We start from the raw sequence: 24034 nt of genomic DNA, 5'->3' as shown, positions 1-24034 counted from the left end.
GAGGGTCATAACCCTTTGAAACATGAAGTCCATAGAGTTTAGTTGAATTAACAATGACATTAATTTAACGTCAATCTTTAAAAAATCGGTTTGTGGAATGTCCTTAAAGGCACTTTCAATACTCAATCTAAAGAAAAACAATTATAATTATTAAATTATTTTAACGAAATCCTTTTTGAAATAATGAGAAAACGTTTACATAGAATAAGAGATCGTATATGATGTTTTATATTTTGAAGCACATGTTGGTTCGAGGTCCTGCAAAAAATCGGTGAAAAAATAGGATGAATTTCGAACTAAACTGATATAAGGTCAACTGTAACAAACCTGTTATTGCCTTCAATCAATGAAAAATAGAAACCAAGAACAAACTATTTTCACGGTTTTGCTTAGATTTCTGACCGCGTTCAACATAGCGTCCTTTGATGCAAATTACAAAACAAGTGTTTCATTGCATTTGGTTTAATGTGGTTAGAAAGCTAATTCATAAATCGTACTCAATCCATGAAAATACGAGTAGGTAGTGTTTTATTTAAAACTATAATCAATTATTTAGGTGTGCCCCAAGGGAGCCATCTTTGCCCAATTTAATTTTTTATTTTTATAAATAACTTGTCTTGTGATATTTGGAAAGATGAAACACTTTTATTCGCTTTCGTAAGTGGATTTAGAACCTTGTATGAATGTATTCTACTATGATGCTATGTCCAAAGTTTAACCAAATTAGCAACCGTTGCTTCCATTTATGTATTGATAAATTTCAGTTGACATTTCATAGAATGAAAACACCAATAATATTTGATTACGATATTTCTACAATTAGTATTAAAAGGTTGTTTTTACAAAAAGATTGGGGGTTACTTTCGATGCTGAGTTACTATTTCATCCTCATATCGATTACATCATTTTCATAGCAAACACAATTCTTGGCTTTATAATCAGAAACTCAAGGCGTTTTTTAGATCTTTATTCCCTTAAATCTGCCAAATACAACGCCCAACTACATGATAAATATAGAAACAGGACTACCACCACTTTTTATGAAAACCTTAAAACTGCATGTTGATTATGTAACGAAAGTTCTAGAAATGGCAGATGATAGACCTCCAAAAATAATTGCTAGAAAGACAATTGAAAGAAGAACTCTTAAATTTAAAAAACTAAAGGAGCGTGCAACGTACTTGCGAAATAGAATTCAATCTCGTGAATTGAAATGGAAGGTACTGCACAGATATTTTCCAAAACCTTACTGTTTAAACTTAGCTACTGCATCAGTCCACAGCTACTACATACAGCATTTTAAATCATAACTTGTGCGAAAGAAATTATTATCACAACGAAAATGTGATGGTAATTATATCGTCTATGTTCAAAATGAGAGGAGAGCTTATTCGTCTTAATTATATTCCCCACCGTCCGGACTTACCAATTTACTGAAACCTTTGAAACCTATCGGAGAGAGAAGATGTTATGCATTTCATTGGAAGATGTCCTATTTTGAAAGAAATACGAAGAAGTTATCTTGAAAGTAACACGTTATCGGAAGAAGCACATCTCAACTGTGAAAACAATTTAAAGCAACTTTTTTATTTTTATAAATATGCTATTAGCTATCGCAATCAAATTATTTTTTTTTGTAAAATAATTTGTAATATAAACAAGAACAGAAACAATAAAATCAATCTAATCTAATTTAACCTTTCCTTCCCTTAAATGTTACATGTTGCACGTACTATTGCATATTATTCTATTCTATTTTAGAATATTATTATTTGGAGCCCTACCATAACACTACTTCGCTTTATTTAAACAAATAAATAACTATACAAATGATATATTTTTTTAAATTTAAATAGTCGTTTAAAGAACATACAAAATTGAAAGTTAAGTTGTTTTTAGTAAAATTATTCGAGCCGTTAAAAAACAAACTGAAAATTGGAGTGGTCTTGGGAGAAAACATAGTGTTTGTATCCTTCTAAGAAAGAGCATATGTCTCTTACATTTTAAAGTGAACAAATTGTGGAATACGCGTTTTACATGCAAAACGGTATGGCCCAAAATAAACTGAAGGCATTTATGTACGTTTGAAGTGAATTTTCTTTACATACTTCAGAACACCTTTACATCTACAATTTTGTTCAAAATTGGCTTAAAAGCTTCACGTAAAAACAAGAATTATTTTTCAGATAGTTCTGAACAATACACATTTGTTTTGATTTTTTTTTAATTTTGTAACCTGAACAATAAAATTGGTGTACAAATTCCAAACTTATTTTAAGGCATATGTGATTTCCATATACGAAATCGTCCCATAATTTATCTAAGCTGTTTTATGTTGACACTCAAATGAAGCATAAGTGAGGACTTTTGAAACAATTTAGACCATCCATTATATAAGACTGTTAACTAAAGGTGTCACTGTTTAGCTTTTGAAACTTGTACATACACATAGTCCAAAAAGTCTCCGAACAGCAGCTTTCTTTTTGATGATTCTAAGATAAAATATTTATTATAACAATATATTAAAATCGATTATTTTAAAAATCACAATCACAATTTTTTTAATTTGGTAAAAAAGTTAAGGTTTAAACTTAAATTTGTTCAATATTACCACATATAGGTTTTTAAATTTGAATCCTAGTACTTTTTTTCAAAAAAAAAAAAACACTAAAATTAGGCTGCTCTACGGAGACTTTTTTGAGTATGCATATGCAAAAGCTTAAGATCGTATCTGTCTTCGGAAGGTTTTAAATAAATTTTGTTTGTTGTTATTGACAAAGATTTGATTTTATGATAAGTGTTCTGAACTTTCCCCCTGACTTAAAGTCTGAATATAACCTTGATTAAAAAGTTTAAAATTCTAAAAATAATTAAAATACTTGTTTATCCATACAACGAAATTACTGACTTAATCCATCAGAGGAATGAACGCTTACATCATCATTAACCTATTGAACAAACTATTTTGGTTTGAAAATGATAACTTAAAATTGTTGCTAGTTCAGATAAAACCTTAAGAACAACCTGTTAATTACATAGTTTTTACACTAACAGTTAGAAAAGCCTTCATTGCTTTAAAGAGTTATATCTTTTATTTACTCGAGCGTTTACGTATCCAATCCAAAAAATTATATATTTTATTTCCCGCATTAAAACAAAACAAAAACCCACTTAATAACTATGTGCTTCAATATGCATAACATAAGAACAATAAAGATATATCATGTACATACTTATGCCACTTAAAGTATTGTTTTTAAAATCAGTATAAAAGACCTTATCTTCATATACATATTTCATGTAATTTGTAATTGCAAAATTTATATTGAACATTAGTACACAAATCCTGTAAATACTAGTCCACACTTGAAATTGTCATTTATAGCCCTTTATCAAACTTCAAAGCTGCAACGTCTTCAATGCTAATCAATAGTAACACACTTCTCATGTGATAGTTAAATATTGACACACAGTAGTTCTAAGGAATACCATTTATTATTAATTATTATCAATCAATGTCCAGACTATGACAAGATTAGAAAAATGTACGCATTTAATTCATTTTGGATTCATTCCTTAGGCTAATATTTATTTTTGCATATATTGAATAGAATAAGAATTTTTGGGAAATTTTATTGAAAGAAAAGATTTTAACACGTTTTTATGTGAACTATTTTTCTAATCAGCCTCGACGTAAGTTCCTATTTCTATAATTTTTATTTGCCCACCAGTCTGCGGCAGATATCAATTATAGAAATTTGATGTGAATCTTATTATTGATTTTAATGTTTTTATTCTTATTCAATTATCTGATTCTTGTGGAAGAAAAAGTGACTCCACGTCTGCTTGAGGTACAAAATTATAATCTTCGATCTAGCGAAAATATTTGTGTAGGCACTATTTTAAGAAGTATTCAACAAAAGAGTATATAAATAATTCCAAAGAAAACACCGGACTCTATTCTCAGGCTCCTCTATAGCTAGCTCCGGTGCTGAATGGATTACGACGCAATAAATTCAAGCCAGACTGATATCGAAGGGGATGTTTAGTTTTTGTATCAAACGGACTTTGGTCAACTTTGAACAACTAATGATGCAACTTTTTCAGTATTTAGGACACAATAGACATCAAATGAAAAATGAGGTGCAGCTTTTATTAATTACATCAGAATATCAAGCAGTTGCAGATTTTGGACAATACAAATATGAATTTTAATCAAATGCTTAAAAAAGTAAAAAGTGGTGAACTCTTACCATGTAAAGGGTTTCCCAATAGGAACGAAATAATATTGATAGGTTTTGGCTAGCATATTGGCTGCGTTCAATCTCAGACACAAGGTATCCGGATACCATTCTTGTAATGGGCAGGTTCAGCCGATAAAGGGACTTGAACGTAAGGCAAGTTTCTAGCATCTGATTGGCCAACTGCCAAAATTGCCTTCCGATTAAGGCAACTTTATTGGAAAGGTGACTGGAAAGATAGTCAAGAAAAATCTCCCTAACTATCAACTTAAGTCAAAATGACAATTGATCATGTTTTTTAATTCAACTAAAAGCTGAACCTTATTACTCAATGATTTATTTATTTTCTGCAAAACTTCATTTAATGGTTTCTGTAAAAAGGTTCCCTGTAAATTTGGAAAAGAAATAAGTAATACTTCTTTAAAATACAAAATACAAATCGTGATGGACTTGTAGCTTGCCTGAGGAGTGTTTTGTAGAAAATAATGATTTTGGTAGTTTTTGTACTATGAACTTGAAGTAGAGGTTTGTGAAAAGTTCTACATTTTAAATTCATGACACTTGAAAAACTAACTTGTTGGCTTGGTCAAAATTTCCGTTCAAACAATGAAGTTGACTGCAAATGAAGTCGCTCATGTTGTCTGAACCTGCCCAATGTTTTATTTGTAAAAGAACACCTGATCCAAAACAGCTGAGTTGTCAAAAAAAGGAATCAAAGGATATCCAAGAATTTCTGGTGGGTATAGTTAGTATCTGACGGAACAGCTTATTCAACATATGGTTGAAGAAACCTAAAATTTGATTTCAAATTTGTATGTTTCTATTGTTCAATTTTACTTAACAATCATTTGGGACGTCAAAACCTAAATGTTTGTTTCCTTTTTAGGAACATCTTAAAGTTGTTTTTATTTTTTGCCAGCTATCATAATTTAGGTTTCCAACTCGTTCAATAAGGTATCTAAAAATCCAAATATCCTGGATAGCCTATCCAACACGAGATTCAACGCATGATTTGTTTCTTTTACTTTTTGTCAAAATGCTTTCTTTAAATCAGTCAGTAAAGACAATTCATCTTAGCACGTTAGAGCGTCGAGTAATCCGTCCAAAACAAAATGTATGTTCTCTAGTGACCACGGAGCTGAAACTAAACGACTGTAAGCGACGTATCGTGTGTCTTCGAAAACAGACAACCAACAAAAATATGGAAAATATTTTTCAACTGAAATAACAAAAACATTTTCTTAAGCTCAAAGTATAAATGACATGAACATGAAGTCATTGAGAACCGAATATAAAACAAGCATAGAAAATCAAATTATCGTAATTCTTGGACTTCTAGGAATTGAAGTCCTCTTAAATTTGCATAAATCTCTGAGCACATTCTTCACGGAACCTAAGCTTCACATAACGTTGAGTAATTTCTATTTTTTTAAACTCAAAGCCCCTAATGATACTTTCAAAATCCAACTATGCCATGTTTGTTTCTTAAGCTAAGAATTGGTACTTACACAAAATCTCCCTATCTCTCATACTGGGATTCCGAAGTATTGTTGCAACTTTTTGATTTGTCGCCTGATACCTTGGTCTATTTGCCTTTAAGGTGCCTTGACTATCTTTGGTGCTAATATCCTCGATAATTGTGGAATCATCTTCAGACATAAGCGTTGGTCGACACTTAGAAAGATGAATTGATTCCGAGGTGATTGAATCTTCAAAAAACAAAGACATCATAAATCAGTAATCTTACATAAAAAAATAAAACAATGCCTTACCATCTGGTGGAAGAAATGAGTCCCATTGAGTGCTATCCCATGGTTCCGAAAATACAGTTCCATCATCTGACTGTCCTGAATCCATTCCATTGGAATATGTAAATGGAAAATTCTTTTCTACATTATCATACGAAGAATGTCGAAAACCACCATTGTGATTTTCAATTTTATTTTCCTTGATCGGTTGCTGTTGCTGCTGTGGCGTCGAACATCTCACCAATTCGGGAAGATTCAAATCTGGCAGACGCTTAGCTATGATCTGATGAACTGTAATTGGTCGCTCCTTGTTCTCTTTGTTTTCACCGTTTAACTGACTAGGGTGTTTCTGTACTGCAACTCCACTCCATTGCTCTTCAGAATCGTAATCCCCATATTCGGGATCGTTTTCATCATTTTTTCCCATGAACTCCCAACTGCTGTCGATTTGCCAATGATCGTTGCGTCCGCGTGGTCGCTTAGCCGGCTGCTGTTGCTGTTTCTTCTTGAGTTCATCGAGACTTCCTGCGATCTTCTCAATCTCTGAGGGCACCAGCACCGGACAAATTGGTGTCCGAGCGATTCCACCCTTGGGAGGTTCGGAGTGCCGATGATTCGCAGGCAAGAGAGCACCACGCTGTGATCGACGCAAGATACTAGCGGTTAAGCCAGCTGCTCGTAACGCATCTGCAGGCTCTGCATAGAATGGACTGCCTTGCTTACTGCGAGAGCTGACTGGAGTCTGAGCTGTTGGTGTTGTATCCGACTCAGACGCCTTGAGAGCATCGTCAGTGGTCAAAGGTAATACCAGACCAGATCTGCTTCGAGAATGGGCATTGGTTTGAACCTGGATAAAGTTTTTATTGGCATCGAGCGGGCTTAGCAAATCAGTTGTGGCTTCCGACGCCGCTACGGTTGTAATCGTCGTCGTTGGGCAAGCAGTGGGAGTCTGTAAGGATTCTGAGGGCGGGCTAGCTGAGGAGCTTACTGAGTTCGCAGGCGAAAGAATATTACAGTTCAGGGATGTTATTGTGGCTGAAAGAAAAAGAAGTACAATATTAGTGGATGAAAGGATAAATATATTATTTGAACTTACGAGTTTCGGCTAACAGATCTGGCCTTTTACCCTGCGTTCCATCGGGCGGGCGGAAGGTGGACAGTAATCCTGCCCTTTCACTTGGATCTTGTGACCACAGGTCTTCATAATCACTGATTTTATCACCCAACGCACTGCGACAGTAGATCTGCTGACTCTCCAGAATGTCACACTCCTTATAATGCTTGGATTCTTTGCGCTGCTTGAGTTTCCTATGCTTGCCATTGCTACTACTGCCCGTCGTCGAACTTGGCGAGAGCATCTTTTTCTGGCTCTGATTTGAGTCTTTGCTGCTTTGTGAGTTCCAGCGGTTGTTCGATGAGCCCTGGGAGGAAAGTGTATCTTTGCATTCGCCCTCAGGCGAAAGACGCTTCGAGAAGGTTTGGAAAGTTGCATTGTTTTGGCTGGGTGGTGATATGAGTTCCACAAACTGCTGCTGGTTCTTGATGTCCACGCAGTAAGTGGTTGGTGTTGTGACAGCAAAATGGTCACTTGGAGGAACTGGACTGTTGGGAGTAAGTGGTTTGGACCAGCGCACAGGCGGAGCTGGTGGCTTCCGTGGGGCCAAGTTTAGTGTGTTGGGTGGCGTCGGACGCTGTGGCCTGATTCCGTTGTCCAAATGTGTTAGTTTTTGTTGAGACGTTGATTTGAAGGTTGACAACTTCGTATCAGTTCCAACTCCCCCAACTCCCAAAGCGCGATTGTTTCCAGCATCAACTGGCGACATCGTCAAGATAACACTGTCCACAGATTCCGGACTCATAAGTTGCATATTCTGACCTCCACTAGTTGTGAAGCTGCTCATACTCGAAGCAGTGTCAGATGGAGTGCCCAATGGACTAAACAGTCCTGCTAGCTGATTTGTTGGACTGAATAGTTTGGCTGTATTCAGTTGCTGGTTGTGTGTATTTGAGGCCGAACTGAATACAGTCATCCCAATGCCCGATGTGTCGGTGAGTGAGTTTGGCGATTTAGCTTCATTGGGATTTGAACTCGACATGGGATATCTCCAGAATTCTTGACCCAGCAGAGCCAGTGACGACAGCTGTTGACGATTATTAGCCTCCCGGAGAGCTCGTGGCAAGATTAGTTGAACTGGCAGTTCATCGCAACATTGGGCGTAATGAGCAATCAGTGCAGGAATAGAATCGAATTTAAAGCGTGAGCTCTCCAAACTTAGCACGCCACCATTCGACTGAATCAGGTAGTGTTCAATGTATGGGCCAGTGTCTGGAGGAAGTCGCACCGACACGGCCATCGTGCTTGGTTGACTGGAATTGCGAACGATGAAGTTCTGAAAAGAGAACACACAAAATGGAAAAGCAATAAGTTTATGGGCTGTTTAAGGAAACGGTTGCAAATTTTTTGCTTTTATAGATTGTGAACAAAAACAAGGATAGCAGGAGTTAAATGGTCCGTTAAAAGTCAGCTTTTTATCGCATAACAATGATAAATGTTTTCCAATACCATTTCTTTTTTTTTGGGGTACTGAATCTGAAGGATACAATAACCCAAAACTTTGCAGACAGTACGCAGCAGATAATCGACTTATTCTCGTAAACAGGGGGACACCCCATAATATGGGGAAATAAAAATCGAAGGGATAAAACAATTCTATAGATAACAATTGGCCAGTAGTATAGTAATTTTATTTGAATGGGGATTGGGCAGGAGTGGGGCACCCAAAAGAAACGACAATCACTTTCACTCGTCGTCGTCGAAGTCGCAGTCGTCGCCATAGTTGTCGAGTCTTCATCTGTTTATGAATGCGTGAGCAATAAGTCACGTTTGTCGCGAGGGATGGCGATGATAATTTTTGCGTATTGTTCACCGTTTTTGTAGAAGGAAAAGTTTGCTATCATTAAGGGATGAGCCGAAACAGGGTTTCTGCTGCAGCACCAGAAGAGTGCTTTTTTCTTTTGTTCAAGCCATGAAAGTTGAAAATAATTACAGAGAATAATTTTTAATTATGAATTGTTTTTGGAGCAGCGAATTGCCGGCACATTAAATGGAGCTTTTCCAACTGAACATGGGCATATACGATGAGATATAAAAAGGTATAGACAGACAGAAAAAGCAACGACACTGCTGGAATGTGTAATGAGAGATGTGATAATGACAGGGAAATGGTGCTAACAGCTTATGACTTAAGTGCAGGGTGGCATAGGGTGGACGTAGACGTAGGTATGTGATTAAAGTGTGATCATTGAAACATTAAATAATATCTTAAAAGAAGTATCTGGCTTCTAGCAAAAAGGAAATGAGAACAAATCGTTTAAAAGTCGCTCTCATAATGGATTCTGCAGAGACATCAAGAACCGTTGACTTTTTTGTTGGTTGGGCAGAGATGAAAGTCGGGAGTTATAGAAGACGGGAGGTTTTTAAGTCGGAAGGTATAGAAGTCGGCTAGGACTGCTATAACTGAAATATGTCATCGAGGTATAATAACAAAGCAAAGGTTTAGGAAGCTTGTAGGTTGTATTGGAAAATGCTTCTTGATCGTCATAAAGAATCTTAAAAACTTCTAACCTATGTAGAGAATGTTTGGGTACAGAGAGTAAAAACATCAGACTGAAATAAAAGTCAATTTTATCGAACTGAGTTTTATAGAAAGTTTAAAGACATGTATAAATGTATAACTCTATGTTCATTTTTGTTTTTAAATTATCTCCTTGAAAATGGTTTAGAGCAGAAAATTAATTAATTAGATTTGTCTTTCTTTTAAATGTTCGACAATAAATCTCAATGAATTTATCAATGCTTTTGGTATTTCCCAATTAATTTACAGTTCAATGTGGGAAAACCGAAAACATTTTTTCTTTTTTTAGATAGCAGGGAAAAAAACAAAAGGACTTTTTTCTTATCGAATTATTTTCCTGCACAAATTGCATTGCAATCTTTTTGTATCCACAATGTTGTAAGAAAATTCCTCTTTTCTTTCTCAATTTTTGAGAATTCAATAAAAGAATTTTCAACTCTATACCCGCCCAAGGCAACTCCTTGCCTTGACTTCTTATTTTATTTTTATTTGGGTAATTTTAACACTGAACTTTTATTTCTATTCTTTTAAAAAATGGTTCAACTTAGCTTGTCCAAGTCCAGTCAGGCATGGTAACAGGATATAAGGATTTTGCTCAAGGGCACAAGTCGAGACCCAACTACATACAAGCATACACTAGTTATGCCTAAGACCACATACAACTTCCAATATCTAACGAAATAATCGACTGCTGTTGCTGGTTCTTTTTTCTTTTTGTGTCTGAGCTGAAAATAAGACATCGTGAAGGAACAAATAAAGTAATAAGAGACATGAACGATGGTGCGGGGGGGGGGTTTATTGGCAAAACATAAATTCTATACAGGATCAGCAGGGCCACTGTAAGGAAGTTGAGGACAGCAGAGGAGAGAAGAAAAAAAAACTTATCCTCTCTGCCAAGGAAGTTTGGTTTGTTTGGGTATTTTTCAACACAACTTGATTTACAGTGTGTGCAAGGATATAATAGAATTTATTTGTGGTCTTCAAAAAGGCTGAAGGAGTCCTAACTCCCAACTCTCCAAACAACCAAACAAGGACATTTCGGAAGTCGTCGAAGCAAGATACAGATATGTATTTTGTATAAAAGATGAAAGAGGAATCGGTGTCCATTTCAGCTTTAAGGATTAATTTAAACTCGGTTATATACATTTTGATAATAATGGGGGAACGAAATCTTTGTGTTTGTTTATTTTTTGAAGATTTCGTTTTGTGCATAAAAAGTGTGGATGTTCTTTACTTCTTTTGGTTGAAGATTTTGAAATTCGATTTAACGCTATTTTGAACATTTTAAGGGTAGAAGAATTCAAAAAAGGATAGCGACTATACAGGGAACGAGAATTCTTCGAACAGGGAAAAGGGGTTTTTATTGGAATTTTCGAAGTGCATTCAAGGATGAAATATACATTGAACTGTGAATATGATTTATTCCGATAAAAAAAGAGGAAAACGAAATATCGATAGTAAAATTTAGGTATATGAAGGAATTTTTGTATGCATTTTGTCAAACTTTGTATTTAAAAAAAAAAGAATGGTGAAAGGGAAACAGACAAGAAGTTGTCAGTAAAAACTTTCACGACATTGTCAATAATTTTAATCGTTCTTAGGTCATAAGGAAAGTAAGAGCTTAAATTTTGTTGGTTTTGCTTCTGAAAAAAGTTTTGTCGATCAAAGTGGGGGAATAGTGGACAAATTTAAGCTGTTGAAACAAGTTAGTCATGTGAAGAATCAAAACCGTAATAAGAATTTATCTATGCGTCGGTCAGAAAAAATTGAAGACATTGCTGCTGTAGTCCGTGGAGTTAATGAAAACCTAAGAATAAGGAATTCTACCCTTCTTTAGATAAAGATTAGAGTTTAAGGATTTTAAAGTTTAGTTAACACAAAAACACAAGCAGATTGATCACCAGGAACTCCTTATTTAATTCGGTTCTTAAAATGCATTAAAATGATCAAGAATTTATTTAATAAACAGCATTCTCACATTTGGGGCTCCAAAAATCCAAGAATAATTGTTAAAAGCCTTTAAATTATCAACGTGCAATTATTTAGTCTGTTTTTTTGGAAAGCGCTGTGATTGGACATTGATGTGAGCGACATTTATTCTCAAAACCGGCGCTACGGACTACGTGCAAAGAAGGAATAGCAAGAACATTTTGATGTACGTGTTATTTCTGGAAGAGGTGACAACAATTGGTGACCGAAAGCTTATGATTTAACACCTTTGCGAGTATTTATTTAGGCCGAAGTAAAAAATACGGGTTGTGCTAATGCTTCGCAATCGACTCAAGACCTTTACGATCCAATTCGTAAGGTTAAAGCATGTGAGAATTGGCCATGGTGAAACAATTAATAAAGGTCATGTAATCAATCGATATACAAAGACAAATTTAAAAACATGGCGTACAAAAATTCAAACTGCCAAACTAAAGCATGCACGAGTGGATCTCAAGCACCATCTGCCCGATCCATAAAAAAGGTGACCGCCTTCTCTGCGCCAACTACAGAGGCATTAGCCTTTTAAACATCGCGTATAAGATCTTGTCCAGCGTATTATGTAAATGCTTGAAGCCGAACTGACGAACTAAATGGCACTTACCAGTGTGGCTTCAAGCCTCGAAAATTGGAAAATTGGAAGAGACTCGACCGAAACCTTCGAAACCACCAGAGGACTTCGACAAGGCGTTGCGCTGACATGTAGCTACTTCAATATTGTTCTTAAAAGAGTACCAATACCAAACCAAATGAGCAGTGACGGGTGCTTTCTCTAATTTCGAGTCTGAGGCAAAAAAAATGGGTCTTAACATTAACGAGGACAAAACGAAGTATTTGCTGTCGTCAAATAGAGTCGATTCACACCGTAGACTTGGTCAAAACGTGGCAATTGACAGGTATAACTTCGAGGTGGTAAACGAATTTGGCACTGCTGTTAATTCTGCAAATGATATCAGCGCGGAGATCAAACGAAGAATTACCCTTGCCAATCGCTGTTTCTTTGGCCTAAGTAAGCAGTTGAGGAATAAGGCCCTTTCGCGAAGTACCAAAGGGACACTGTACAAAACTTTAATCATCCCAGTCTTGCTGTAAGGTGCAGAAGCATGAACCCTCTCCCGGGCGGATGAAGCATCTCTTGGTATCTTCAAGAGGAAGGTTCTGCGTACGATCTATGGTCCGGTTTGTGTCGACAGGCAAAGTAACATCTGGCGGAGAAGATTTATTCAGGAGTTATACGAGCTGTACACAACTGGCCTCGGGTAAAAAAACTGAAATATCTCGAGCGACGAATGCTTCTTAATGACAAGCAGTAAGGCTTTCGTATATCAGTACACCCTCGAATTCAACTTCAGTAGTACTGTTAACTACAGAGATATCGTTTTTTAACCGTACTGCGCGAATGTGGAATGCTTAACCACATTCTGTCACTCCAAGTCATTTTAATATTTAGAGAATTTAAAAACAATGAGCACTACTCTTCCTTTTAAACCCTCTCTCCTTTTTCTAATGCTCACACTGTGTCTGGAATAAAAAGGGTTCCAAACACCCCCTTGAGTGTGAGCTTCGTATAAAAAAAGAACGGACAGTTAACCATTTAAGTAGTTATATATGAATTCCAAAATACGACCTTTCTCTTCCATCCACCAATACCCTTCAGATAGCCTCAAAACAAAGTCAGTCTGACCTTAGATAAAAAAAATCATTAAAATTTTCTAAAATCTTTTCCGTTACCCAAAAACAAAAAGCATATTTCTGCAAGTTTAATTCAATAAATGTCAAAAACATCCAAATTAATAGGCAACAACCTGTCCCATAATTAGTCTGCAGTTCATCCATGCAGCAACAATTTCTTGTTAATATAATAAAAAATCCAATTCCAATTAAAATCTCCATCAAATTAAATTTATTCATTCTGGCATAACTCTGTTCTCAGGACACAATTGCTTCGATTAAACTGCCAATGTACATCATTGCCATGTATCCAAACAGAACTTCCCATAACTTGTATGGAACCTTTTTATACGAGTACATACGATAAAATATTTTTGCTTATTGTTCTGGAATAGCTGATGATGCTCCACAGTTCAGCATTGGATGTATGGACATCATAGACAATTTATACAACCGACAACGATGACGACGACGACAACGACAACGAAAACGCACGACAAACGAACCACATGCTGATGCTGGAGAGATACTCAAACAAGATTACACTTTGAATTATTCAATTGTCCATGTGCGTCCAGAACGGCTCACAACAAAGGCAAATAATAATAATTAACATAATCATAATTTAGCAAGTCACATCCTCCGAGCACATCGCTTCGGCACAGAGTTGGACAATTCCTCGCCCACACCACATCATCGTACCCGGTCTTTCACTCACATATGAATTTTTGGACACAAAGTGACAAAAGCAGAGATAATGGACCTGGGACGTGTTAGGTTATAGATAGAATGTCTTTCAAAAGACTGATGTCCTGGTCCTGTCCACCCATGAACACAGAAATTGTATACGACGACGCGACGTACGTGAAGCTCTACGTGGTATTGTGAAAGTTGAAAAAGGGACTTGAAATTGATGAAATTAAGTTATCTTTGAAAACTAAAAGATAAACTTTTGTTCATGATGTCTGGCAACACCCCAAATCAGTTCTCAGCACTTCGCAACTATCATAAAATTTAATGTAAGCCCGAATCCGCAAAATTTGCATCGTTGCTCCACCCAACTGTTGTTGGCTGTGTTAACAGACTATTATAATCATGCGGCAGACATGCGATGGATGGCCATCAGAGATAAAGATAAAATTATGCGACTTGGCCATTATCCAAATGGATTCGGATTCGAATTCAGCGATAAGCCGTCCATGGACGAGTTGTTTATGTACCACCAAAAGCTATACTTATCATAACTTTTTCCACAACACCATTCCGAAAGCCTTTCACTCTTTATCTTTAAAGCAAAATAGTAGGGCATGTAATTCCAGTAGTTCCAGGCAATGTTTTAAAGGATTTACTTTTTGAAATTTAAAACAAGAGAGTAAAACGTGTGTGCCTGGAGTGCTGCAAGGACTAATTGAGCTTCCTGCTGCGTGCACAGCTTGCCGTTGAAATGATTGAAATTGATTGATCTGACGTACGTTACATACCTTATATACAAAACAGAGCCATAAATATGTATATGCAAATGACGAACAGCAGGAAAGGAAAGGTCCTGGCTCCTTGCGGGACATTGTACTATTGCATATACAATTGAAGGTATATACCATAAACCACTGGACCGGAATCGTACAAATTTAGTTTTCTGTTCAATCAATTGGAAATTCATTGCGAAACCGCAAAATTGCATTTGCTTCTCTTTGGCATTGCTCTGTCACACCTCAAACCAGATTTAATGATAAAGTAAGTGAGAGGAGATAAAGTGGTTGTAGGCTTTTGCCGGAATTCAACCCCATAAAATTACGTTCCTTTGGGGCATTTGTTCAATTCAGTGAAAGACATTCTATTGCACTTGTCAGTTTACAGTTTAAGTCATTTTTATAGGGACGAGAAGTAGATTTCGCAGTTGAGACTACACAAAGTTTGTGACAGAATTAAACTAATGATTAATTTGTAAGTAAGGATTTAAGCTTAGCTATAGACCTTGATCGTGAGAATTTAGTATACAACTTTGGATGTGATCATTTTATTGATATCAATTATAATACAACTATTAATTATATTGACACCACTCCCTATCTTTACGATGGCAGAAAGTGATTCATAATGTTTATGATTTATAAGTCAAACAGCTAGGTTAGGTTAGGTTAAAGTGGCTGTCCATGATGGAAACGGACACACTTAGGCCAGTTTAATGGCCCATTGTGATACAACATGAATCTTGAAGCTTCCTCCTAAGCTCAATGGAACCTGTTTGAGTCCCTTACAAAACGTGAGCGGCTGATTAAGTCAAACAGCCTCTCAAATACTTTTTTTGGAATCCTGTATTTCAGGAGTTAATATTTGATAAGATTAAACAAGTTATACAGGGGTTGAATATTGGCTAAGTTTGTACCAATAAAAACATCGGAATGTGTAAGAATTTGCTTCGTATACAAAATTGTTTACTCGGGCATGTGCGCACTATAATTAAATAAAACAAGTTAGGTATGAAATATCAATAAGGTTTTATCTTTATTTAGTAGCCCAATATGTTAAACAAAACACCGTCTAAATGGCCGTCCCGTGGCTTCGCTAAATGGCCTGCATCCGAAAGGTCCACTTTTAAATCAAATCGGAGTGAATTTAAACGTTGGTATCGATTATGTTCTCTTTGTGGGCTTCGGTGATATGCGACTTATTGGCATAGACCTGCATCTTAAGAAATTCCCACAATCATAAGCCTAAACGGGTCAAATTATACGATCTTCGTTTCCAATTCACATCGCCTTAGCGAGTGCTAACCATGCCATAAAACCGCTCGGGCAGAATATCGTTTTTGGCTTGAGCTATGAGGCATATAGCTCAATCCTGTTGAAACCTTATGTTCTTAGTGTCCATATCATCCAATGTAGTGGAGGAGATCCATTCCAGAAAAACTAATAGCTATTATTAAAGCAACATATGTTGCACATATTCAAGTGTCACGCTCTGCAAGATGGTAGGTTGTCAGATAATTTTGAAATCAGTAGTGGAGTCAGACAGGGCTGTATTCTGTCGCCAATGTACTGCGCGCAGCTTTGTCAGGTAGTGGAGAGATCCTATGGACTTTGACATAGGATACTTGGATGTTTCTTGCACTTGAATGTTTCATGCAGACGAAGTTTGCTCACTCTCTTAAAGCATCATGGATCTCCATGAAATGACAACATATGAGGAGAGAGAAGCAGAAGTCGTCGGGCTGAAAATTAATTCAATGATCAGCAAATTAAAAATGATCAGCCTCGGAACCCGACCATCCTTTCAAATAAATGTTCCCTCGCAACCGGTGGAAAAAGTGGAGAGCTTTCAATATCTTCAAAGTATCGTCTCCATCGAAAGCGGAACCGAAGAAGATGTCATTTGCCACATCGGCAAAGCAAAAGCGGCGTTCGGTATGTTGTCGAAAACTTGGGGGAATAACTCCATCAGCTTAAGAACAAAGCTACGATACTGTTTCGCAAAAATGTCGAATCTGTGCTTCTTTATGGGTGCAGCACCTGGAAGGTTACTTCAGCCATTACAAGAAAGTCTTCGTGTCTTTGCAACATCCAAAGGACGTTCTGGCCAAAACGTATAACAAATAAGGTAATTCATAGAAGGACGGATCAAAAACCTATAGACTGTATTATACGAAGGCGTAAGTGCCAATGGATTGGACATGCGCTTCAAAAAGGTAACGACTGCATGGCAGGCCAAGCAATGCAGTGGAATCCGCTCACACAAGAAAGAAGAAGAGCTGGACGACCGAGAAGTACATGGCGCAGGACAGTCGAGAAGGTATCAGCGTCACTAGGCAAGAGTTAGAGGGATTTGAAACAAATCTCTGGAAAACCATACACGATGGCGGGTAGGCGTAGTATAGGCCATATGTCCCTTAAGGGGTACCCAACGGACTTAACAGCTCTAAGGACCTAAGTAAGTAATATCATCCAATTCAGATCACAAGTGATCATTGATCTTTAGCGACACGATCACCGAAAGCATCATTTTTGAAGAAGTACTTTTGAAGATTTCCCTTAAGGGGTTCCAAACGGACTTAAGAGGTCTGAGGAGTAAGTAAAGTACCTAAGTAATATCATCCAATTCAGATCACAAGTGATCATTGATCTTTAGCGATCACCATTATGGCCTGAAAAGCATAATTTTTGAAGAAGTACGGACCGATGACGCCTACAGCAAAAAATCTTTACCAGTAACTTTATTTGGATGCATTGGGACCTCGTAAATCTGCCGTGGATTGGTGTCGTCCCAAATGTGGAAATTTTGCTAATTCACGCACTTATTCATCCAAAAATAGGCATCATCACTAAAGATGGTGTTTCGACCAAAAAAAACCTAATTAGTTTTATCATTTGGACATGTTACTCGACGGTATTACTGACATGAAGATTTGTTTTTTTTGACTGATTTAAAGAAGATATTTTGATAGAAATTAAAGTTACAATATCGTCATCACGAGCTGTCAAAATCAACCCGTCACTATTTAAAAACTCTATATTAAATTTGCGAATGGAAACAAGGCGAGGTCACATCGAAAATTTGATACAATGAAATGGAAAGTTTAATGAATGTAATTAACTCTAAATGCCATATTAAATTTCGAAAGCTGTTATGAATTTTTGTCAAGGAGATTTAAGACAAAGTCCATTAAAATACGGCGAAAAAAGGATTATTCTCGAGATAAGAGATAGAAAGCTGGGAACTGGTGTATCCATTTCTTTTGGGTCTCTAAAGAATAGAAGAAGTGACAGTTTTTCGTTCTTCTGTTTTTTTTTGTCTATAAATGAGAATTCCCAGCCAAAAATTCTTGGTCTATTTGTTTATCAACATTTTTTTGATATTGGAATACGAAATAAGTTCTAGACAAGAAAAACTTTCAATCCGTATATCTCGAAATGTTGCAAATGTCACTTACCCCCTTTGTCATCCAAACTCTTCAATTAAAAAAAATAAATGCATTTTATCGAAATAAAACAATGATAAGATAAAATTAGAAACTCACTCTTTGTACCCACTTTTGTGTCTTTGACTGTTGAAATTATTACAATCAAAATCGTATAGAAGGGACAAACACTTGGCATTCAATGCCACTCCATCATCACCCATCAAACATTATTTCCTTTCCGAAAGCTGTTTCAAGTTTAAGTTTAACATATCCTTCAGCTTTTGATGTGAATCCCTGGAATTCCATCTATTTGTATCCTTTTTACTAGATCTGTTTTGTAGTACCTACATATGTACTTCTTACTCTAAACGTATATAGACTTGAGTCGATTTAAAAAAAAAGAAAAGAATTTGAATTTGAATTTCAAATATGAACCAAATCAAAATGCCTCTAAGTTGGTAATGGTCTTGCATATATTCGGTTGATGTAATGCATACGTAAACATATCAACTTGATAGTTCTTGGAGTAGAATCCTTCTAAACGAACGAACGAATGAGTATGAGCTGAGTATGTTAACTTCAGACTTGAAGTAAGGACGAAAAGGATATTCGAGTTTATTTAAATATCACAGTGGATTGAACCCACTACAGGAATGTAGATGATGCTTATACCTCTGCTGTGGCGACAGACAAACAGTTATCATAAAAGTCAAGTACTAAGTATATTTTTACTGGTTTCGAATTAAAGTGGAAATGAAATTGCCGCGAGGCTAAAAACCGCGTTACGCTGCTGCTGTATCATAACACCACCACACCGACCGCCATGATCATTATTTTAGTAGAAACTTAATTTCAGTTTTAATGATGGGTTAAGACTCCTGTCGAGATTTAAATGGTCGTCGTCGTGTATTTGATATCATTATAAATGAACAACCCACTCGTCAGGGTTTAATAGTCTGACTTTAAATGAGAAAAAAAAGTAAGAAGAAGTCTTGCTGAATGATTCACACTTCACTTTTAATTAAACTTTGTTGTTGGGAAGAGGAAGTTTCCGGTATTGTTTTTATGAGATCACAATAAAAGGTTATGCATAATTAGTTTTGGATTTGAAAAGGCTGTTAGAAGGACTACGTTATAGATATCTTGACTGCTTACTGACTAAGAATTGGTTACATTGTGTGGTGCAATTTTGGTTTTAAGGAAGATGAAGATGTGTTAAATGGAAAGGAAAATGTTCAAAAATAATCTACCCAAAATACAATGGTGTGATTTTTAGAGAATTCGTGTTTTTGAACAACAGCATTTAAGACTTTTGAATTGCTTGAATTCGAAAATATTTGACAAGAAAAACCACAAGTTCATCATTAAAAAATTAAGTAGATTTTCTGAGATGTTAGGACCCAGAAAATGGGACATCTTGTGGTTTCTATTTAAATTATTAGTTTTCTTGGACACTGATAGCTGTTTTTTTCTGTTGATATCTTGACAGAAGGTCAGTTTCATTCCTCGCTTGAACCAGAAGAATCGCTTTACGCTTGAACAACGTACAATTTATCCCCAAAGCAAGTGGGTGAACTCGGCAAGAAGACCTAGACATAACTCTTGTCTGCGATACTATACACCATATGATCTTGGACTGGAAAGTATTCAAAGAACATTCGTTCTTTAATCATAGATATATCCAGTTCAATATCAATGTGAATGAAAACCCTATAGTCCATTGACTTTTCGAAACTATCGGAAAACTAACTGGGCTTTATACTTAATACAAACTTTACTAAGACCTGGACTATCTATAGTTCTTCCTCTAACGCTAATGAACTTGACAAAAAAGTCAATGACCTCACCTAAGCTATAAACAGATCGTAAGAAATTGCTTGCATACTTATACTCATAAGAGGAAAGAGGAAACCACAATGGTGGGCCTCAGAGCTTGACTCGCTCACAAAAGAATGCAAGAAACTCTTCAACTGAGCCACAGCCGCAAGACAAGACTCCCACTGGTATACTTACAAAGAATCCCTAAGAATTTACAAGAAGGCACTAAGCGATCTTCCTGGCGATCTTTCTGTAGCACGAAAGAAGAAACTTCTGAAGCCTCTAGGTTACGGAAATTCTTTTAACTAATCCAGCGATACCAAGATGATTGAAGAATCCAGACGTCTCCTGGACAAAATCTAGTAATGAATCGCTGAACTACTTACTGGACACTCACTTTCCTGGTAGTTCTTTTACCGAAACTCGCAACAATTATATAGGTTCAGGTCCCAATATAACATATTCACAAGGTGTGATCAAAAGGGACAAGCTGAAATGGGCTCTCAACAGCTTCAAAACATTTAAATCTGCGTGACCAGATGGAATAATAACAGCAGAGCTACAAAAAACTTCTGACATAATTGCACAAATCCTTGGGAGTGTTTACAAGTAAGGCCACATTTCAAAGAAATTATGCCCACAACTCTAGTAGCTTTGGCAGCTCTGTTGGATTTCAGCTGACGGGCATCGCTGACAAATTATTCGAAGCAGTATGCGATGACTTATAGTATGAAGGAGTATGCACCAACTGATCTTTAAAATAAAGTCAGAAGAACACATGATGAGTGGAATCCTAGCAAAGTTTGACCAATACTCAAAAAAGGTGACCCTATAAACTGCACCAACTATGAAGACATAAGTCTCCTAATAAATATGATCTTTCTGCCGTTCTTCAATAACCTGATAGGTCGATATCAGTGTGGCTTTGACACTTCCAAATCGCTGCTTCTTAGGGGGTTAGAAAGCAGTTGAGTAGTAAAGTCTTCTTTCGAATAGCTAAAGTAATCTATAAGACACTTATCATACTGGTTCTTATTAATGGGTCTTATTCCTGGACCTTGTCAGGGCAAGATGAGAACGTGTTAGGATGAAAGATAAATTCTTTGAGTGATTCTTGGTCCCTTATGGATGGAGATGAAGAGTGGTGGAGATGATATGCAACTACAAATTGTATGAGAAGTGAACGATGAATGGAACCCCAGTATTGTTTGTCTGATCCTAAAAAGAAGAGACCCTCTGAACTGCATCAACTATAGAGGAATCAGTCTCCTAAGCATCGCTTACAAAATCTTCTTTGCCGTAATATGTGAACGTCTAAAGCCCATCGTCAACAACCTGATAGGTCCATATCAGTGCAGTTTTAGACCAGGAAAGTCCACAGTCGATCAAATATTCACATTACGGCAGATCCTGGAAAAAAACCCAAGAACACCAAATCGATACCCACCATCTTTTCATCAAGGCCGCATACGACAGTATCTACAGGGACGAGCTGTATGATGCCATATCTAGTTTTGGCATCCCTGCCAAACTCGTCCGATTGTGCAAGATAACCATGGAAAATTCACGCTACTTGATAAAGGTTGGAAACAACTTAACAGAACCTTTCGATGTCAAAAAATGTTTTGAGACAAGGTGATGCGATGTCATGAATAGTGCAAAAATCACACGTCAACACTAGAGGAACTATCTTTCAAAAGTCTGTCCAAATACTAGAATATGCTGATGACATTCCTATAATCAGAAGAACTCATCGTGATGTCACTGGAGACATCTAGCTAAGTACCGAGCTAGATGGAAAAGTTTGTTGTGTGAGGCTCTAGTTCACACAGGACTGTAGCGCCACTTTATTCAAGTAAGTAAGTGTAGTCTGCCACACTGACCTAGTCAAAAGAATATTACCCAACAACTTTATCGCTGGGTTATGTAAAACGAACTTGAATTTGGACCATCCTTTACCAAGTTAAACAAGGTTTTTCTGTCTTCTGTTCTAACCCAAATGATCCTGCATCTACACACCTATTTTAATGCAAAAGTTTACAATGATGTAGGTACATTTTTGATTTGCGATATTGGAAACTCCATTTCATGAAAGCTTTGCACCATATAGCTTACATATAGAGCTTCCCGTAACTTATATATCTAAAAATGAAAAGCTTTTGGAAATAACAATCGAAGCATAAAGCATCGTAATAATGCATTTTTACTCGACTCTTTTTATTTCCACATTGCTGTAGGCCCATTCATTGACTCCACGACCTAAATTGAGATTTTTCATCTTTGCTTCTTCTCTATATAGGAAAAGGTACCCTATCCATTCCTATATAAAGTTCCACGTCAATATGTCTGATGAAGTACTATTATTTCATGCGATAGTTGCATGAAAGTCTGTACAGTTGCTATTGCCTGCCGCCCGACTATATGCTGCATCAACCTGTCCCCTTTCTGCCACTCACTCTCTCTCTCTGTGAAGGAATGGATGGGCGGGCGTAGTTCTTTTTTAATTAAATTAATGCAGAAGCAGCGGAAGTTTATAATTTGCACAGATACAACATTTTTCATCTCGTATATAAAGCGCTGAATATTCACGATATTTTATATTAAATTCTCTTTAATTACCAACCATTGCAGCAACAACAACAACGAAAAAAGAAGATGAAGAATCAAGCCATCTGGATGTGAATAGATAAAGGAAAAAATACATAATAACCACAGAGCACAGAGTCCACTTATAAATCCCAATGAAATCCGATTTGGACTAGAAATGTTTTATCATCATGATTAACATCAGAAGCCCGCCCTTGTCTAATAGAGAGATCTCAAGCCCGCATTGAAAAAAAATTCTAATTAAAACTCCAAACAACCATCCATCGTAATCCGTTTGGAAAGAACAGAAAAAAAGCGGTCAAATAATTGGAAATGGGGGAGGGGGATGGTGGTTGTGTTTGTAGCATGAAAAGATGAAAATGAAAAATCAAAACGCATTCATATTGTCCATCAGACGAACAATGTGAACCGCTCACTCTGATGGTTCCTATATTAGATATAGATTTTGGCTTCCACTGTAATGGGCTTATCACCTGAACCCCAAAGAGTCCAGACTAAAGAGAAAAACCAGCAGTAGCGGCAGGGTGACACCCAGCAACCGTATTGTCCTTTTGACTAACTCAGCCTCGCTGATATGTTCATTACCAGAACGTTTCCAGGAGCAATCATCTAAACACAGTATAGAAAAGGACCAACACAAAAAATATAATTCATAAATACTTCGAGGGCTGTTGTCCATCCGTCTATACGAGTATTTTTTGTTTGGGGCATTTATAGCAGCAGTGGCCACAAAAAATCAATAAACCCCATCAATGTATTCAATACGATGGCCACTCGAACTGGGATGGATGACTATTCCTAAACCACAGGAAGGGAGTATTCTGTCATGGGCCTTGGTTCATGCCACATACAAAACTTGTCAACAAAGCTGATGTGACAATGTGTGGAAATCAAGGGCTTTTTATGATGACCAATTCGCTGACAGAAATCTAAATCTCTTAAAGCCGCTCCTGAATGATCATTTGACGAACAAAAAAATCTCCTCTCCAGGACAGACAATAGTTCCTGCTGGGCTGGTCTGGACTCGGCTCGTCTCGTCTCGTCTAGACCATATTCGAATATAGACAAAATTACAACCAAGAGACAGCAAAGCAACAAGAGAAGAGCTTTACGTACGTTACAGAGATTTATGTGACAGAGGTTATTGCAATTTTTCCTAACGATTGGATATCATCATTAAGGGGGGCGGAAATGTGACTTTTTGTCCTTTTTTCCGCACCACATTTGTTTTCACAGGCTGCATATCATTTGTTAAAAGGAAAGGGAAATCTAACCACAACAAACAACGACAAACATTGATTCCCCAACATCTCCCCATCCACATTTGTATCTTTATGTACAATCAACATTCAGGATTCAGGATCTAGGATGTATCCCCATATTCACATCCTTTTTATATGATGTTTCGCTAATGAAATATTAACACAA

General features: G+C 36.7%; 1 protein-coding gene across 5 annotated transcripts in view; it reads right to left on the bottom strand.

The window, feature by feature from the left end:
* Positions 1–24034, bottom strand: part of LOC129940117 (protein sprint) — a 534823-nt gene that overhangs the window by 20395 nt on the left and 490394 nt on the right. For all 5 annotated transcript variants that reach the window (XM_056048364.1, XM_056048365.1, XM_056048366.1 and 2 more), the window contains 3 exons: positions 7086–8379; positions 6014–7024; positions 5750–5950 (listed from right to left, as the gene is read on the bottom strand). In XM_056048364.1, the coding sequence (XP_055904339.1) occupies positions 5750–5950; positions 6014–7024; positions 7086–8379 (2506 nt within the window). The remainder of the gene's footprint in view (positions 1–5749; positions 5951–6013; positions 7025–7085; positions 8380–24034) is intronic.

This window comes from Eupeodes corollae, chromosome 1 (genome assembly GCF_945859685.1).
Source record: "Eupeodes corollae chromosome 1, idEupCoro1.1, whole genome shotgun sequence".
Classification (NCBI taxonomy): Eukaryota; Metazoa; Arthropoda; class Insecta; order Diptera; family Syrphidae; genus Eupeodes; species Eupeodes corollae.
Note: the sequence above shows the minus strand (reverse complement) of the source record. Positions and strands in the feature narration are given on the sequence as shown.